Source organism: Molothrus aeneus, unplaced genomic scaffold, assembly GCF_037042795.1.
Source record: "Molothrus aeneus isolate 106 unplaced genomic scaffold, BPBGC_Maene_1.0 scaffold_35, whole genome shotgun sequence".
NCBI lineage: Eukaryota > Metazoa > Chordata > Aves > Passeriformes > Icteridae > Molothrus > Molothrus aeneus.
Window position 1 is genome coordinate 1,631,125 of NW_027099016.1, and position 18,301 is coordinate 1,649,425.

General features: G+C 54.3%; 1 protein-coding gene and 1 pseudogene across 1 annotated transcript; one reads left to right on the forward strand and one right to left on the reverse strand.

Moving 5' to 3' along the window:
- LOC136570612 (zinc finger protein 208-like) overlaps positions 1-18,301 on the reverse strand; it is a 625,335-nt pseudogene that overhangs the window by 491,811 nt on the left and 115,223 nt on the right.
- LOC136570631 (serine/threonine-protein kinase PAK 3-like) lies at positions 1,879-14,013 on the forward strand. Its single transcript, XM_066571078.1, has 12 exons — positions 1,879-1,944; positions 2,290-2,386; positions 4,725-5,405; positions 5,597-5,660; positions 6,491-6,539; positions 7,513-7,622; positions 8,379-8,496; positions 8,890-8,989; positions 9,408-9,604; positions 10,512-10,649; positions 13,598-13,731; positions 13,782-14,013. The coding sequence occupies exons 1-12, from the start codon at positions 1,879-1,881 to the stop codon at positions 14,011-14,013; spliced, it is 1,986 nt and encodes a 661-aa protein (XP_066427175.1).

Consider the following 18,301-nt stretch of genomic DNA (forward strand, 5'->3'; position numbering starts at 1 on the left):
CATCAAGTCTTCTGGAGCTGGGGGAGCAAGTGTGTTCCGTGTCCATGGAAGAACAGAAATCGGCAGGATGTGTCTGCTTCCAGCACTTGTCTTGGCTCTTCCTTCGCAGTGCTGGCAGCATCATCAGAGACACACCACAGGTTCTCTCATGCCAGGGTCATCCCAATCTTCTGCACTTGCCCAGGTTCCTCCCAGGTTCACCAGGGAAAATGGCTGCTCGTGCCAGTCCATTCCCTTGCCCAGAAGGCACCTGCTTGTGTTTGGACACAAGCTGCTGGCCACAGCCAGACAGGCAGCACCCGGATGTCACGATCCGTCCTTACGAACGGGTGTCATGATGGTTCGTGGGTTTGATCTCAGGGTGCAAAAACCTGACACAGCACTGGGGATTTGCAGTAATAATCAAAACAAATATAACTTTATTGAATGACCACAGCAAAATGCAATAGAGGGATTAAGAGAGAGAAAAAGATGGAGAAAGAGAGAGAAAGAGGGGGATAGAGCTACCAAACGTAGAGACAAATTCCTTTGGTCCAGTCCAGTTGAGGATCTGCCTGTTACGTCGGGGAGATCTCAGAGGCACAGTTCATCTGGACCCCAATTATACTCTTTTTCGATGGGGGAAGGGGGATGGATTTTTGTCACGGTTTGATGCTGGCACAATCCCAGTGCCCCCATGAAAATACCTTCTCCCTGGTGTCTACTGTGAGATGTGACCAGGAATAGAGCAAAGCAGGCTCCAGCTTAGGAATAGAAGGAAAAAAATTTTTATAAACTTAGAATATATAAAAAGAAACACACAGAACTCAGGATGAAAACCTTCCAAACATTCCTCCCAAATCACTTTTGGGGTCCCATTTCCCCATTTTCCCACAAATCCCCCAATCCACAACCCCTCGGGCTCAGTTTTGGGGTTCCCCCTCCCCTTTTCCCCCCTTCCCCACCTTCACCCACCCGTCCCTCCCCTCCCCCCACCCCTCAGCCCCTCCCGCTCTCCCTTTGGGGGGTCCCCTCCTCCTCCCCCTCCATTCTGGGCTCCCCCCTTCGCCCCCTTTTTCCCCTTCTCCCCCCCTGTCCCAGCGCCTCCCGCCCCCCGCTCACCCGAGAGCTCCGCGCCCGCAGCCGGGGGGGCTCCCAGCACCACCAGTGCCACCAGTAGGGCCCCAGCTGCCGCCCCTCGCCCCATGGCCGGGGCCGGGCAGGGAGCAGCAGCCCCAAAGCAGCCGCGCTGCGCTGGCAGCACCAGTCCGGAGCAGGGCGGGCTCGGCAGCGCCGCGCGCTCTCATTGGCTGCCGCCACTTTTGGGCAGCGATCGGCCACGGGCTCTGCCCGGCAACCGATGACGCAATAAAACGCCCCGAGATCTCATTGGCTGAGCCGCCTCCTGCCTGCGCTGCCATTGGCTGAGGCCTTTCCGGGCTGCTGCAGCCCCGGGCTGGGGGTTTTTTGGGGAGGGGGAACCTTGGGGCGCTGGGCAGGTGGGAGCTCAGGTGAGCCCAGCAATGCGTGCCCAGGTGCGCGGGATCTCAGCGGTGCCCGTGGCGAGCGGTGACGCTGGCCCGATGCCAGGCACCCCCAGAGCCGCTCTGTCCCTGCCCCTGCAGCCGCACAGGGACAGAAAATGGAACCGAGGGATCCTGGCTGGGGAGAAGGACCGGGAGAGATCCCTCAGCAAATCCCGCACGGGCACAACAGATCTGGCCTGGGCACACGGAGGGAATTTATTACCAACCAAATCACAGCAGCACAAGGAGAAGGGAAAGAAATCTCTCCTGCACCTTCCCCCCACCAAACGGGGATCACCCAGAACAGGGGTCACCAGGGCTCTGCCCAACGGGGGTCACTGGGGATCATCCAGCGCGGATCCTCCCATGGGGGATGGAGCTGGAGCAGCGCACAAAGCTCTTCCCACACTCGGGACACTCGCAGGGTGTGGAAGTGCTGGTGAGTGATCATCTCTGAATCCCACCTGAAGCTCCTCTGACATTCCAAGCACTCATACAGGGCCATTCCCCAGTGTGGATCTTGTGGTGCTTGCTGAGGTCGGAGGTCCCACTGAAGCTCTTCCCACATTCCCCACACTCCCAGGGCCTCTCCCCAGTGTGGATGTTCAGGTGTTCCATCAGGGTGGACCTGTAGCTGAAACCCTTCCCACATTCCAAGCATTTGTGGGGCTTCTCCCTGCCACGAGGCTTCTCCACCAGCTCTGAGCTCCGGCTGGATCTCCGGCCGCCTTCCTGGCTCAGGGGGGCTCTTTCCTCCCTGCAGCTCCCTGGGCTGGGTTTGCAGCCCCTCCTCGGGCGGAATCTCTGGGGCTTTTCCTCCTCCTCCATCTGGCCACAGCTTGGGAATGACAGATCCTGGTTTGGGGGAAACCAAGGTGGGAGCGCCTTGGAGTAGAGGCTCCTCCTGGCCAGGTCCATCTCTAGAAGTCAGCAGGAGTCTTGTGTCCATGAAAATCCCCACAATGTCAAGATTCAGTCCCAAAAAACTCTCCCAGAAGTTCCCTATTGCTGATCTCTCCACTTTTGGGGTTCCAGAGGTTTCCTTTCCTTAGGATCATGGGGGTCCAATGGTTCCAGGGATTCTCCATTCTCTGGCATCCTGCTCAGGGATGATCCAGGGCCTTTTGGGGGTCCATGGGGGCCCTTCTCCCCTGATGCTCTACTTTGAGATCCCAGGGATCCCAGGGGTCCCTCCTCTCCAGGCTCCCCCCCTTTCCATTCTGCCGGGGTCCCCCAGCTCTGGGATTGCCCCTCTCTGCTCTCCCCACTCTGGGAGTCCCAGGGGTTCCCCTCCTCTGCTCTCCCAGGGGTCCCCAGGACCAATGTCCTCCCCTGCCCATACTGGGCAATGGCCACGTGGGCCCCCAAAGATCCCCCCAAGGGGCTCAGCTTTGGGCTCCTGCAAGATCCAAACCTACACACACAGAGAAAACAAAACCTCCCAGAGACACCAGATGATATTTGGGGTCAATTCCACAATCTACAAGTTCCAAATACCCCCCAATAAAAAACCCTCTCAGGGACTCCTGGATAGATTTGGGACGAGCTCCCCCTCCCCACTGAGCTGCAGGACGAGGTGGGGGCGATGGTCCCGTGGCTGCGGCCACAGGGGGCACTGGAACCTCCTGTTCCTGCTGTTCCTGCTCCTGCTCCTCCTCTTCCTGCTCCCCCTTTTCCTCTCTCCCTCCTCCTCCTCCTCCTTCCTAATCCCACCTCGTCCCCAGTTCCTGCCTTCTGTGTATTTAGAGTGGAGAACCTTGCTTGTTTTTAGAACTAGAACAAAGATCCCAGATGGAACAAGGCTTGCTGCTTTTAGTCAGAACTATCAGTGACTAAAGGTCACGTTTCCTTTGCTTTGGTCCTGTCCTTGTTCTCCTCAGTGTTCAGGCTGGGCTATGGGGTGTCCTTGTTTGCTGCATTTTCCGAGTTCCTCTTGCATCCTTTGGGCCATGGGCTGTGCCCTGGGAGGGTTCTTTGTGCTCCTTTGTGACACAGGAGAACCTTCCAGGCGGTTTCTGCGTGAGCTGCTGCTGGGATGTCACAGGAACAGCGCCACGTCCCCGTGGTGTTCCCGTTGCTGTGGGACACGGAGGCCTCAGTGCCCAGAGTGGCTCTGGGCTCGCTGCCAGAGGATCCTCCTGCCCGAGGCATTCTCAGCAGCCAGCCCAGCCCTGTCCTTCTGTGCTTGCAGGGCTACAGGCTGCAGGCGTGTGCAGCGCAGCCAAAATGATCCAGCACGTGGCTGCTGCAGTTTGCACTCTGTACTCTGTGGCTTATTCGGGGTATTTTTTAACCCACTTGGCACGTAAGTCGAGGTTTTCCCTCAGTGCAGCATCTGTGGCTTTGGGCTTGCTGTGTGCTTTCTGTTCTTCCTCTGGAGCTGAGTTGACTTTGGAACCAAATGGCCATGAAGACACCATTGCTTTGGGAGAGCTCCTGCCCATAGCTGCAGCTGAAAAAGGGGGTGTCTGCAGCCAGTGGGGCGTGCACAGCATCTGCAATGAGCCCTGGGGGGTTCTGTTCCCTCAAGCAGGGAGTCTGTGCCAGCAGAGCCTGGAACTGCCTCCCTTTGCTGCTCCAGCCAAGAACTGACCCAGCCCAGTGTTTTGTGCTTGTTCTCTTGCTTGCTGTGGGAAGGGACTGTGGCTCCTGGAGGGATGCAGTGAAAGCAAAATGCTCTCTTGGGGTTGCCTTGCTCCGTGGCATTTCCCAGCACTGGCAGTTTTTCTCCTAAGAGCATCTGGTTCATGTTCCCTCTCCCATTGCAGGGCACCTCCTGTCTGGATTCCGAGCAGCTCCTCCTTCGGTGAGTGGGAAAGGAACCTTTGGTGTTTGGAATTGTGCAGCAAGTTGTGAGCTCTGCATGTGGCAGTCAAGGGCCAGCCTGGGAGGCTGAAGGAAAGTTCCTGTCAGTGTCTTTGCGGCAGCAGCAGCAGCAGCAAAGGAATTCCCATCAGTTTTCTCGTTTTCTGCTGAAGAGCTTTTGAAGAGCTGCAGGTCTGGTTTTGCAGGCAGAGGATTGCTTGCTGGCTTTAGCCATGGTGGAATATGGAATTCCCAACAATAAGTGGCAATGTCGACTTTAGCCCATTGTTAGTTGGAACAGCTCCAAACCCCATTTCTGCTTAGTGCAGCTGGATGTGCAGCTGAGGATAAATAAGGTGATAACTGAGATAGAACTTCCCGTCCCTCACGCTGCCGTCTGTCCACAGGGCACAGAAGCAGCACCAGCACCTCCTGGGGCTCCCTCTGCTTCCAAAGAGGAGGTCAACAAGGAGGAAGACAGCAGTGAGCTTCCCGCTGCTCTGGGGGACGATGGTGAACTTCCCTCAGTGCTGGGAGATGACAGTGAACTTCCCGCTGCCCTGGGAGACGAGGGTGAACATCCCGCGGGGTGGGAATGCAACGGCGAGGCTCCCGCGGGGTGGGACAAGGACAGGGGACATCTCCCGGCCTGGGACGAGGACGGTGGATGTCCCCTGGTGTGGGACCAGAGTGGCCAAGCTCCCACGGAGTGGGATGAGGACAATGGACATCTCCCAGTGTGGGATGAGGATGGAGGACATCCTGTGGCTTGGGAAGAGGAGAGTGAACATCCCCCAGCATGGGAAGTGGACAGCAAACATCCCCTGGCTTGGAAAGATGATGGCGAACCTGCAGCGTTTTGGGATGAGGATGGAGAAGCTGCAGCATTTTGGGAAGAGGATGGAGAAGCTGCAGCATTTTGGGGAGAGGATGGAGAAGCTCCCTCTGCTTGGGAAGAGGACAATGAACCTCCCTCTGCTGTGGGATCCTGGGCTGAACATTCTGACAGCAGCACAGCCGGGCAGCCAGAGGGGAGAGGGGAGTGGTGCCTGATGCAGCTGAGTACGTCTGCTCTGTTCCTGGGTGCCCGAGCAGGTGCTGTGTGTGTGTCTGGGCATCAGCTGCACCCAGTGTTGCTCTGCAGCTGAATGTCACCGAGCCATTGATTGTCCTTCCCCAGCTGACACCAAGGGGCTCACGGCCCCAGGGAGTGGGGCTGGTTGTGGCTCTGCTGCAAGGCAGGGTCTCACTCTGGGAGGGAGCGTCTTCCACGTGGTTTCTTTCAGGGAACACCGTGAGCGAGGAGGAGCCTGCCGAGAAATACCTGGAAGTGGAGCAGATTGGCCAAGGGTAAGTGCACGGCAGCTGCTGCTGCACAAGCAGGGCCGGGTGTTGTGCTGGTGCAGGATCAAGTGAGAAGTCAGGAGAGCTCCAAACACCTTCGGACACTGGGCTACCATCCTGCTGTCTCTCAGTCCTGATCAGAATTGATAACTGTGGTCAGAAGGCGCCGTCAAAGGCCCCTGAGGCTGGCAGTGTCCTGCCTGCAGCAAGGAGCAGGACCTGGAAGATCTTCTGTCCCTGGAACTGGATTGCCTAAAAGAGCAACTCACCATGTGGTGACTGTCAGAAAACAGTTCTCAAGAAGATTTCTTTCAAATATTTTCCTTCAAAAAATATCCACTGGTCAGGATTATCAATTTAATAGTTTAGAAACAGAAACCAGAGATGAACTAATAAGTGCTCTATTCTAGCACAGGTAGCAGACCCCATCCATTCAGTAACAGACACAGAGCTGATGCACTTGGGGGGAAAAAGCATCACCTGCCTGATGGCAGGGCCCTTGTGGAACCTGCAGGTCTTAGGCAGGAAATGGAAAAGGATGAAATGCATTCTTTTCCAGGTCTTTAGACACCCATTTCTCACCTCAGGTTTTGAACTAAAGCAATTCAGGGTGGACATTGGGATTTTCTCCAGCCCAATTCCTTTGTGTTGGGTCTCAGTTTTCTCCTGCACACCTTGCATGGCAGAGGGCTGGTGGCTGCTGTGCTGTTGTTGGAAGGGTCGATGCACCCAGGTGTTTGTGAACGCTGCAGGCGGCAGAGATCTCCTGTCTGGGCTGGCTTTCCCTGCCAGGGCCTAAAGCACTGCTTCTTTCTTCTCTGCTGTTTTGTCTCCAGGGCTTTCGGAGCCGTTTATAAAGGACTCGACAGGGCCACTGGAGGAGAGGTCAGTGCCAACACGCCCAGCACGCCTGGCAGCTCTCCAGGGCTTTCCCCTCTGCTGGGAGCTGTGGCTGCAGCTTTGGGGGCCAGCAGAGCTTTCCTGCCCAGGCTGCTCCTCTGAAGGCAGAGCAGTGTCAGCCTGCAGAGCACAGCTGGGACAGACTTGGTCCTTCTGAAGCGCCAAAGGAATGCAAGGAGGGCAGCGGTGTCTGTCAGAGCAGGACACGCTGGCTTGGCCTTCATATCTAAAAGTGTGAATGCATCAGCTGCTGGAGACTGAGGCCCAATTTATCTTCATCCCAGCCTCAGATAGGAACATTATTTAGCTATTCTTAGCTAAACTATAACACTATTATGTCCATCCTGCCTTTCATTTTCAAAGGCTACCTCAAGGCCTAATTAGGGAGAGATCCTGCTTGGGCTCAGTTTGGGGTTTTAGTCCTACTTCAGCTGTTCACAGAGAGAGGGAGAGAAATGAGAAGATGGATGTCCAGAGCAAAGCTCTCTCCTAATCCTGCAGTTGTGTTTGGGTCTGGTGTCAGTGACAGCCTGTGACAGGGATCACCTGAGCAATGGGTGTGCATGTCTGCTTTGTTGTGCAATCCCAAACAGAGCAGCTGGATCTGAAATCATGACCAAATCCCATAGAATTGCTAAGGGGTTCCTGGCTGTTTTGCTCTGTTTTCACAGAACCAGAATTACTTCCTGCTTGCAAAATGGGTTTGAATAATAATAGTAGGAGTGTTGAGGCCATTTCTGCAGAGCTTGCAAGGCCAAATGTCCCTGGCCATGTGTCCTGTAAGCAGCCCCCAGCTGGCAGAGCAATGGGCTGTGGGAATGGCCCTTGCTGAGCTCTGGTGTCCATCCCAAGGCAGTTTGGCACAGCCTGGCTCCATTGCTCCAAAAAGACTCGCTCTGTGTTTGCTGTGGCCTCCTGCCACAGACTCCTCCAGTTAAAGGCTGCAATGTCCCTTCAGGTGGCCATCAAGAAAATGAGTCTCAGAGGGCAGAACAGGGAACGAGCTGTGAATGAGATCCTGCTCCTAAAGGACAAGAAGAACCCCAACATTGTCAACTCTTTGGACAGGTGAGTGATTCAGCTCTGATCCCGAGCCCGGGCCCTGCGTTAACCTTTCCTGGCATCTGGAGTCTGTAGCCTGTTTTGAAAATGCCTGACCCAGCCACATCTTCCCAAACCAACAGTCTGGCAGTTCACTCCCTCCACGTGCTTTTGTTGCTTTGCTTTGGTTTTTCCTTCAAGTTGACCCCGTTTGCTGTGTCTCTCAGCAAGTGCTGATAAACCACAGCAGAAATTATTTCCCTTGGCTTCTTCTTCCCAGCCCTTTTCCATTGCTACAGATGCCAGGAAGACCAAGTTCTTGTTTCCAGAAATGCCTCATTTCCCATTTTTCACTGGCCTTGCCTGTTTCTGAAGGGACTTTCTGAAAGGTTTTCTGACTGCTTTTGTCCCAAGTGCTGCACGGCCTCCTGCCCTGGATAACCCTGGCAGTTGTGTTGCCTTGTTCTGGAGGGAATGGTGGAACTGATGAGTTCAGAAGCTGAACCAGCTGGGGCCAAGGGTTGTGATTCCATATTGATCTGGGCTGTTGCTAAACTGCATTTTTCACCTGCTTGCCATCTAAGGCCTCTCCTTTCTCACAGGTGTCTCCTTCCCCTTTAGACTGTGCAGATTCCAAGGGCTGGGCAGCCTGGCAGGAATGTCTCTCCATCTGATTCTGTCCTCACTGACAAGTGACCTGGAAACAAAACTCCCCTCCAGGCTTTTCCATGGGGGAATTGAGCTCTGCACTTTCATCTCCATGCCATTGTTTTCCTCTTCCAGCTTCCTTGTGGATGGAGATCTCTGGCTGGTGATGGAATACATGGATGGAGGAACTTTGCGGGACGTTGTCAGACAGACGCGCATGGCTGAAGGAGAGATGGCAGCTGTCAGTCGGGAGGTGAGGGATCCTGCTTGTCACTGCCATGGCTGGGACACGATGGTCCTTCCAAACAGGGCGTGAGAACAGGAGTGGCTCCATGCTCAGGGCTTTGTTTCTGAGTTGTTTTTATGAGCTGGAGAAGAAAGAGCCTCTGCAGTGAACGGCCTGCCAGTATCACTGCACTTCTACTCTGTTCTTGTTCTCTCTCCTGCTGTTGTGGTACTCTCTGTCTGGTTTGGATTTGATTTGCTGTTCTCAGCTTTGCCTTGAGCTGTTTGTCTGGAGCTTGTGTGCACTGCACTCCTGGCCTGTCACAGCAAAGCTGCTGCTGGCAGAATTCTGAGCTGTCCTTTCTGGTGTGATATATTCCGGCCCTTGATTTTTGCCCTCGTGTTTCTTGTTCTCTCTCAGTGTCTGCAGGGCCTGGATTTTCTCCATTCCAACCAGGTGATCCACAGGGATCTGAAGAGCTCCAACATCCTCCTGGGCATGGACGGCTCTGTCAGGCTGGGTGGGTGTTCCTGGCCAGGCACGGCGCTCCCGGGCTGCGGGGCTGGGGCTGCTTCCCAGGGAGGGCCAGAGCCCCACAAGGGCTGCTGGGGGCACTGCCCGGCCCCTGCTGCCAGCTGAGAGCGGCTGCCCCAGCAGAGAGCTCAGGAGAGGAGCAGGGGGCCAGCAGTGCCTTTGCTCTGGCCATGGCCCTTCCAGAGGGGCAGCAGTGGGAATCTAAAGCTCCAAGGGAATCAGTAAAAGCCACTGCAGGAAAGCTGAGGGTTTCTTGAAGGGCCCAGTTCCATCCTTCCTTGGCTACAGCCCTGAGGGCTTTTCCAGCTGACTTCACTACTGCATTCTCAGACTGAGCGTGGGGAATCTTTGTGCTTGGTTTCCTCATTCCAGCTGTCTTTGACAGGGTTTGTTTCTGTCCTCAGCTGATTTTGGCCTCTGCGCTCAGCTCAGCCCTGAGCAGGACCAGCGCAGCTCCATGGTGGGCACTGCTCACTGGATGGCCCCAGAAGTTGTGACCAGATCTCCTTATGGCCCCAAGGTGGACATCTGGTCCTTCGGCATTGTGACCATCGAGATGGTGGAAGGAGAACCTCCTTACTTCAGGGAAACGGCGGCCATGGTAAGAGGCAAATTCTCCAGGGGCTGCAGAGGCTGCGAGCACAGGGGGACCCTGCACTGGGAGCAGCAGCTGGAGGTTTCTGCACATGGGAAGGGAATTCCCAGAGGACTTGTGCCTCCACACAGAAGAATATTCTGCAGTCTCCAGCAACAATTTGCTTTGGGCTTTTCGTTGTTACAGCTCTTCTGGCTGTGAGGATGACCTGAAAATGTGAAGCAAGTGCATCAGCTCTAATGTTACCTCGCAAGAAAACCCCACACCATCCCCAAATCCCAGCCCCAAACCCAACAAGTTTTCTGCAGGAGTTTCTAAAAGAGGTTTTGCAAGATGATCTCCCCTGATTCTTCTCACTGGAAAACTTGTTGAAAACATGAAGATGATTGTTGAACATCCCCATCGTTTAACATATTTCTTTCCTAGTCCAAGCTACTTTTTCTGTGTCACCAAGCCTGAGCTTTCAGCATCACAAACCTCCTGTTTCTTGCCTGGCAGTTTCTGGGATGGGGCATCAGGAATGCATTTACTTGAGTGTCAGTGGCACTGCAGAGATGCACTTGATGGAAGAATCCTCTGAAATAACACAAGCAGACCACACTGAATCTGGAAAATGGCTTTTAAAGCTGGTGTCCATATTTGGAAAAGCAAAATGTGCTATTTCTGATGGAGGTTCCTACTAACAAAGCCAGCCAATGAAACTGGCTCTCAAGGCGAGATCATTTGGATGTTGCAGTGGCTGTGGCAGCCGCAGGGTTTGGGTTTTTTGCTTGGCATAGCAAAATGAGCTCTGAGCAGCATCTCTGGCAGGGAGGAAAGTGCCCCTGGCGCTGGGGCTGAGGCCCCGGGGTGGATGTGAGCCCGTGTGGGTGTGAAGGAAGCTGGCAGAGCGCTGAGTTTGCTTTCCCTGCAGGCTCGCGCTCTGATCCGGCAGAACGGGACCCCGCAGCTGCAGGAGCCCCGGCGCCTGTCGGCTCTGCTGCGGGACTTCCTCGAGTGCAGCCTGGAGCCGGACGAGGAGCGGCGCTGGGCTGCCCAGGAGCTGCTGCAGGTGAGAGCCAAGGGCTGCAGGGGAAGCAGCAGCGCCAGGGAGGGGTTTTCTTGTGGGGCCCCCTCCGATAGTCTCCAGTCTCGCTGCGTTCCACGCGCAGAGCGAGCAGAATCCTCGCCTGCTGTGGCCTGGCAGGCTCCTTTCGAGCTCATCTGGACCTGGTGCCCCACAGCGAGCAGGGACATCTTCAAGCAGCTCAGGGGCCTCAGAGCCCTGCCTGACCTGAGCTTGGATGTTTCCAGGCAGGAGGCACCTCCCACATCTCTGGGCACCTTCTGTCAGTGTTTCCCCACTCTCCTGGTTAAAAAATTCTTCCTTAGATCTAATCTGAGCCTGCTTCCCTCTCCTGAGTTTCAAACCATTTCCCTTTGTCCTGTTGCAACAGGAACTTGACTCTGGAAAGTAACAGTTCATTTCTTTCCTTTTTATGCTTTGGACAGCACCCGTTTTTATCATCAGCCAAGCCTCTCTCCAGCCTGACCCCTCTGATCACTGCAGCAAAGCAACTGAGGGAGCAGCAGAGCAGATGAAGCACTTGAGGACAGCTTCTTCTTACAGTAGTTAGGACAATTAGTTAGTCATGGTAGTTAGCACTGGCAGTTAGTTAGGGTAGTTAGCATTGCTAGTTAGTCATGGTAGTTAGCACTGGCAGTTAGTTAGGGTAGTTAGCACTGCTAGTTAGTTATGGTAGTTAGAGAAGCCTGTTTGTTATGGCAGTTTTATGAATAAAAACGCTCTTAAACCTCAACTCCCCTGACGTGTCCCTTCCCTCTCCCGCCGTGACTCAGCTGCCCGGAGCAATGTGAGGGGAGAGCGGGCCCAGCCTGGCCCAGAGCTGAGCCCCAGCAGAGCCCTGGCAGAGCCCAGAGCAGCCTCGGCACCTGCAGAGTCAGCCTGGAAGGAGGCGCTTGGAGCCTTCTCGGCTGCACCCGGCTCTTGGTTACAAACTGTGTGTGCTGGAAAATGCCACCGGCTCTGCAGGAGGGCAGAAGGGGCCTGGGGAAGGCCCAGGTGCTCCATGCAAGGGAAAAACCTGCCCTGGGTTTGTTATAAATAACTAGGTAGTGTTGGCTTTTGCTATTATGTATTGACTTCTGCAAAATATTCTTAATCACAACGAGTTTGATATAGTACAGTTTGTAATCACTTTTAACTGCTTTTGCTATAGTACAATTTGTCAGCTTTTTGTGGCCAATGCCCTGGCCCCTGTGTAGCTCATATCCTCAGAACATCATTTATGGATGACATTTCAGTTTGAGGACAGTGTGAAAAACATACATTATAGTTTTGGCTTTTGCAAAATATTAAAGTGGATGCCATGTGTTGTGCATTAGAATGTTAACTTTTGTAGAAGTAGCTGTAATTGTGAAATAATAACTAATGCTTTTATTTTTGTAACTAACTGACAATAACAACTCAGAGATATTTGTGAAATAGCTAATGTTGGTTTAAAGTACTTGTGGAAATAGCTAAAAGCCTCTGCATGGTCAGATAACATCTAAGGAAGGGATGTGATGAGGCCCCTGCCACTGACCCTTCCACTGTCAATAACTGTCACCTGCTGAAACCACAGAACAGGGCCCTTGTGAGGCAGTGACACTCAACCCTCAAAACAGCAATCCACGATTCCTGCACGTGCTCTAAAAAGGCGAGTTGGGGGTCAAACCAACCTAAAGAATTCCTGGAACATGTAAACGAGTTCCAGGAAAAGTTTGAATATGTATAATCATTATGAATATGTATTTGAACAATACAATGGAGAAACTAGACAAGAAGAGTTGCTGTGGTTAACCGGTGTGCCTCTGGCCATTGCCAACACCCAGCAGTGTTACTGATTTGTCCCTTATTATTCCTTATTAAACTTTCAAAAATTCTAAAGAGTGAGGCTCATTTCTCACAAAACCCAAGGTACTCACCCCCTTGTTCTTCCCCCAAAGCCAGGATTTGTCAATCCTAAACTTTGTCTGGATGGAGGAGAAGGAGGCACTGGTGTGGAGGCCCATGGGAGTCTCAATCTCCCACCCGTGGAGGACTGGTCCCTAATAAGAAGAATAGATTTCAAGGTTATGGTGACAAGCTTGCTTCTCCTATAGATCTTTGCTGGTACATGCTGACTTTTGGAAAGTTATGTTACCCCATTGGCCCATTGGCCTAATTACCCAAATTCACCCCCTATTACCCATCTTTGCTTAGTCCCTAGAATGTTCTCCCTCTCTGTCCCTTCATTCGCCCAGTTTACTGCATTCCTCTGCCCCTGTTTCCCTATTAGCTGTCCTGACCCTTAACCCCTCCTTTGCCCCATTTTCCCCTATATCCATTGGGCCCTGACCCTCAGCTCCACCCTCACTACCCCATATAAAAACCCCCTGTGCCCTCAGCTGGCACCCTGTCTTTGTGCCTGGACCCTGTTCAGCTCTGTCCCCTGTTCCTGTACCAATAAACCCAGTTTGCTGAGATCATACCCAGACCCATCCTGCCGACTTTGTCAGCTTTATAAAGCAGCCGTGAGCTCCGGGCTCCTGAGTGCCGGACGCTCCAAGGGCCTCGGCAGCGCCAGGACGCTCCAGACTGGGACAGCCAGGCAGGGCAGGAGGAATCACTGCCCCTTTCCCCTCCCTGCTGCTCCATCTCCAAGCCCAGCATCGCTGCAAGACAGCCTCACTGCCAACGCCATCCTGCCAGGGATGGACTGGGGGGATCTCCTTCCCCTTCCCTCTGGCATGGAGGCAAATCCCATCTTCTCCTTCTCTGCCCTCCTTCCTCTCCTCATTCTGTCCTTCATCCATCCACATTCCTTTCCCATCTCCTTCCTCCCTTGTTCCTTCTCGTTCCTTCCTCTCTTCCTGCCTTTTCCTTTTCCCTTCTCCCTGTCTCTTCCTCTCCTTGTCCTTCCTCCCTCACGCACTGAGCTGTGGACAGAGACCAGGGAGAACAAATCCCTGCCACAGAACCTCGTGGAAGAGGCCATTTGGAACAGCTCCACGGCGCAGGAATCCAATGGGGAGGAAAAGCCCCAGAGATCCCACACGAGGAGGGGCTGCAAACCCAGCCTGGGGAGCTGTGAGGAGGTAAAAGCTTCCCTGTGCTGGGAAGGGTGTGGGGAATGTGAGAAGAGCTTCAGGCAGAGTTCAGCCTATTCCTGGTGCCTCCAAAAACGGCGGTGCCAGATGCAGAGATCCCCCTGCAGATCCATGGGGCTGCAGAGATCCCCCTGCAGATCCATGGGGATGCAGAGATCCCCCTGCAGCCCCCGGAGCAGCCACGCTGGAGCACGGGGATGCCTGAGAGGAGGCTGTGCCCCCGTGGCCAGAGGGGCCCCGCTGGAGCAGCCTGTCCTGGCAGGACTGACCCCGGGGCACAGTGACCCACGCTGCAGCACTTGGAGGGGGGCTGTGCCCCGTGGGATGGACTCAGCTTGGAGAAGTTCCTGGAGAAGTCTCCGGTGGGAGAGAGCCCAGGGTGCAGCAGGGGAACGACTCCTGTCCCTGAGCAGAGGGAGAAGCCCCGGGGCATGAAGTGAGCACGGCCCCATTCCCTGTCTCCGGCACTGCCGGGGTAGGAGGTGCAGCTGGAAGGAGGGAGCCGTGGGGGAAGGCTGGATTTAAGGCTCTTCACTTACATCTCATTTTCCTCCTCTGAGTTTTTAGTTTTCTGTCAGAAATCTCTCCCCTCGCCCACTCATCCACAGGGGTTTGGGGCGGTTTTCCCTTTTTGGGAGAAATCAAAGCGATGCACTGATGCTCCTATTTAGGGGTAGGAGAAGTGTGGCTCCAGGGCTTTCCGCGGAGCCGGAGCCACAGAAGCCGCAGTGCCGGGAAAGCCGTGGCGGGAGGCGCGGAGAAGTTTGTTTGTGTTTTCAGCTCAATCCCCTCGGGCCCGGGCCCGTTCCAGGGCTGTTCCTCATCTCCAGCTCTGCCCTCACGCAGCCCGGGGGACTCTGAGAGCGCGGGGCGAGGCTGTGCCGTGTGCAGAGCCCGCCCCTGGCTGCGATTGGGCGACGGTGCCGTCAGTCGTGGTTCTGGCGCGCTGATTGGTGGGATCGGGGCGGAGCAGGGCCCCGGTGGCGGCCTGAGGGCGGCCGTGGCTCGGCAGCGGCGCCATTGGCGGAGCGTCTGTGCGGGCCCGGGAGCGGCGGCAGGGGGCAGGTGGGAGGCGGCCGCAGCGCGGGTGGGAGGCGGCCGCAGCGCGGGTGGGAGGCGCGCTGGGTTGTGCGGGGGCTCGGGGCTCGCTGCGGGCCTCGGGGGCGGCAGGGGGCTCAGGCGGGTTCGTTGTGCCGTGTGCGGCGCGTGTTGCCGCTGGCGTGAGGGCGCTGCGGGAGCGGCTGCCCGCGGTCTCCTTGCGGCCGCTGCCTCGGCAGGAGCCGCTGCCGGTGCAGCGCTGGCTCGGCCCGGTTCCTGTGGCTGGGACAGAGGCGGCTGCCCCGTGCCCGGGGCTGTGCGGGGAAATTGACGTGGCCGGAGGTTTCTGTGCCCCGAGGAGACAGAGGAGTCCTGTACAAGTGACTTTATTGCTGAGCAGAGGGAGAGGCCGTGGGGCATTTGCCATGCGCTCTCTGCCATTGTTGTAGTTCGCAGCCTCCTTTTTATCTTCATTTTCCTGGCCGATTCTCCCTCTCCCTTTGCCCACTGGCTGAGGTACTTGGAAGATTCAGACCTCCCGATCCGCCAACTGCATGTCCTCGTTAATGTGCACCCCCACTTTTGTAGAGCAGCCGATATTCACGGCTCTGTTAAGTCTTTGTTCTTCTGGAAGTTCAGGAATTTAGCGGGACTTTGAGGAGCTTTCCGTGTCAATTTCTAACATTTTCTGAAACTGATGGTTTCTCCTGTTACTTCCTTATCTACAAGTCCCTGGCCCTATCTCCGGCAGACTCACTCATTGACTCGGTTTTTTCTTACTGAGTCTTCTTTGGTTTTGGGATTATTCTCAGTGCCCTCATTCCCTGTCCTTCTGTAGCCGTTTCTGGATCAGGAGGCCTGGCTGCCACCTGCATCCCCTCGCTCAGCTGCTGAATGTGCTGCACTCTCAAGGTGTGGAGCATGGTAAAAAGATGAGAGTTGCTGTAGCACATCAGAGGATCCTGCACATCACATCACCATCGTTAACCCATGGTCTGCCAGGGAGCCACAAAAATGTCCCATTCCCATTCTTTGCACTTTTGGGCCAGAACATGAGCTGCTTTCTTGTTTATTTTGTTATCTTTTTCAGCACTTTTCCTTTGTCATCTATTTGCCAAGACCAGTTTGAGTAATTTTATTTTCTACAAACTCCTCCTTTTTCTGCTAACAGATGATCTGATCCCATCCCATGGTTAAGTGTTGTGTTCCTCATTTAAGGGATTGCTCAGCAGGAAGGTCAGGAGCTGGAGCTGTCTGGTTGGTTATTCCCAGGGCAGCTTGTAATCTAATGATGCCATTGAAATGAGAAATGGGTTCTGTGGCTCCTGACATGAATTGGTTTGGGTTCCCAGGGGCTGGTGCATGGTGTTGTAGGATTTGTTCTGGTGGCCGTTCATCTTTTCTCCATTTTTAGCTGCTCTGTCCAGCCAGGGCTGCATCAATTGATGCTTTTCTCTAATTTAATCATCAAATACTTGGATTCCCAACTGATTTCCCTGAACTTGTGGTAGCAAGAACATTTCAGTGCTCTAATACACCCTATATAACACAGCCAGTGACAGCACATGTTGGAGTGGGCAGAGAGATGATTCCCCCCATTTATTTATAGTGAAGTTTTCCCAACATTCTTCATTTGCTGTTTCCCTTTGCAGCTTCGCCCGTTTCTGTTGCAGGGTCAGATATCCTCACCCTGGGCTCTGCCTTGAGCTGTGCAAATTCCATCAGCGCAAGCAGGCAGAGCTTGGGGTGAGGGGCAGAGGGAATCAGCCCAACTCCTGCCCCAGGCAAGAGACCCAGGTACATTGTCCAGGCTTTGCCCAGCAGTGGTCATTTGCATTTCTAAAGCTCCTCTGCAGGCTGCCTGGAATGAAGCTTCTCTTCCAGGGCAGCCATCTGGTGAGTCACATGTGGCCCCCCCAGAATCTGCTTTTTTTTAAAAAAAGTATCAACTATTTACGAGTTAAAAGTGTTACAGTTAAAGCTGTTCAATTTTGCAAAATGCAACATAAAGGCGGACATGGAAAAACCCAGAGCAAAAATTGATTCTCACACTTCTGTCCCAAACCTACCTGACAATATAAAAAATTACGAAAAAATTTTCCCATGTTGTAATTTTGTCACTGAAACTGCAGGGAAAACAAAAACTCTCCAAGAATCCTTTAGAGAGTCAAGGCATTACTTGTTTCTGGCCAGGATGTGCAACAGAAATAATTTCATTCACAAATAGCCTGGCTGTGCAGAGAAAATCATTCCATGACACGTGAGTTTTACTCTATTTTTCCTAAACTTTATGTAGTCTGAACCAATCTAAATCCACTGATTTAATGTTCATTGCTTCCAAGTTGTGTAAGTTTTTAGTATTTGGTTTCCTGTTGGACCCGGATTTCTTCCCCTCTGATGTGAATTCGGTCCACACTCCTGGATTTCCTTCTCAGCCTTTTCCAGACCAGGTGTCTCCAGCTGTGCGGGGGGCAGTGTCTGGGGTAGCTGTTGGTTGCTGTTTGCTGCAGGGCGTTGATGTTTTGTTGCTGGTCGTTATCTCTGTGGGTGTCTTTTGGGCTATTCCCAGTCTGTGGAGATGTTGAACTCATCTCTGTTGAGTGGTGTAACAGCCCTTAAATAAAACCTTTAAAATTTCTTTCCCAAAGGCAGACCCTTGAGTAGAGAAACCATTCTGAGCAGAGAAAGAAGATTTAAAAGAACCAAAATGGGTACATTTTGCAGCAATGCAGTCGCAGTCAGCCCAGAGTGTGGGTGTGAGTGAGCCCCAGAGTGGAATTGTGCCGTGGTGCTCCCCAGCAGCTGTGGCAGTGCAGGCCCAGCCAGCGCTGAAGCTGCAGCAGTGGCAGCAAGGCTTGGCCCCAGTGGCTGGAGGTGCCAGAGGAGGGTGGCCAGGATTCCCGAGGGTTTGAGCAGAGGATCTGTGGGCAGGCCTAGGGGCTTGGCCCGCTGTGGAGCCCTGGCTGCTGCTGCGTTGCCTTCAGGGCAGGCTCAGGGGCGGCTCCCATGGTTCTGCTGCAGGCGGGAAGTGCAAATCTCCGGGGCTTCAGAGCCCCTGAGGCCAGGCTGAGGGGTCCCCCCGTGTTCAGCTGTGCTGGCGGCTGTTTCTGGCCTCAGGGACACTTGGCATGGGCCCCTTGGCCACCAGTGGTGCTGCTTTGCACTCCTTAGGCAGGAGCCGATGTCCTGGCTGGGTGTTGGCAACAGCAAAGTGCCAGGGCAGGCTCTGTGCCAGCCCAGCTTCCTGTGGGAGAATATACCTTGATCTCTGATCCAGTGCTTGCTGAAGCAGTCAGAATTGCTTTTGCCCCCTTGTTAGGTGCCATGGTGTCAGCAGAAGATACTGAAGCCTTCCTGCCCAGGGCATTTCAGTGCCAGGCTCTTACAAGCACCCAGAGCTCCTTGGGTTGAGCTGAGCATGGGGCGGTGACCTGCGCTTTGTCTGATTCCCCTTCCTTCCCTCCCCTGGAACAGGCTGTTGCTTTTAGACACCACTTGTCCTGGTTGCTTCAGAGTACTTTGGAGAGGCTCCAT

Bases quoted from the DNA above. Each gene is read 5' to 3' on its own strand.
- LOC136570631 (XM_066571078.1), top strand. From the start codon at position 1,879: ATGGAGCTGGAGCAGCGCACAAAGCTCTTCCCACACTCGGGACACTCG. The intron at 8,990-9,407 runs GTGGGTGTTCCT...TTCTGTCCTCAG, and splicing joins GGACGGCTCTGTCAGGCTGG to CTGATTTTGGCCTCTGCGCT. The intron at 13,732-13,781 runs GTGCTGGGAAGG...GGCAGAGTTCAG, and splicing joins GAGGAGGTAAAAGCTTCCCT to CCTATTCCTGGTGCCTCCAA.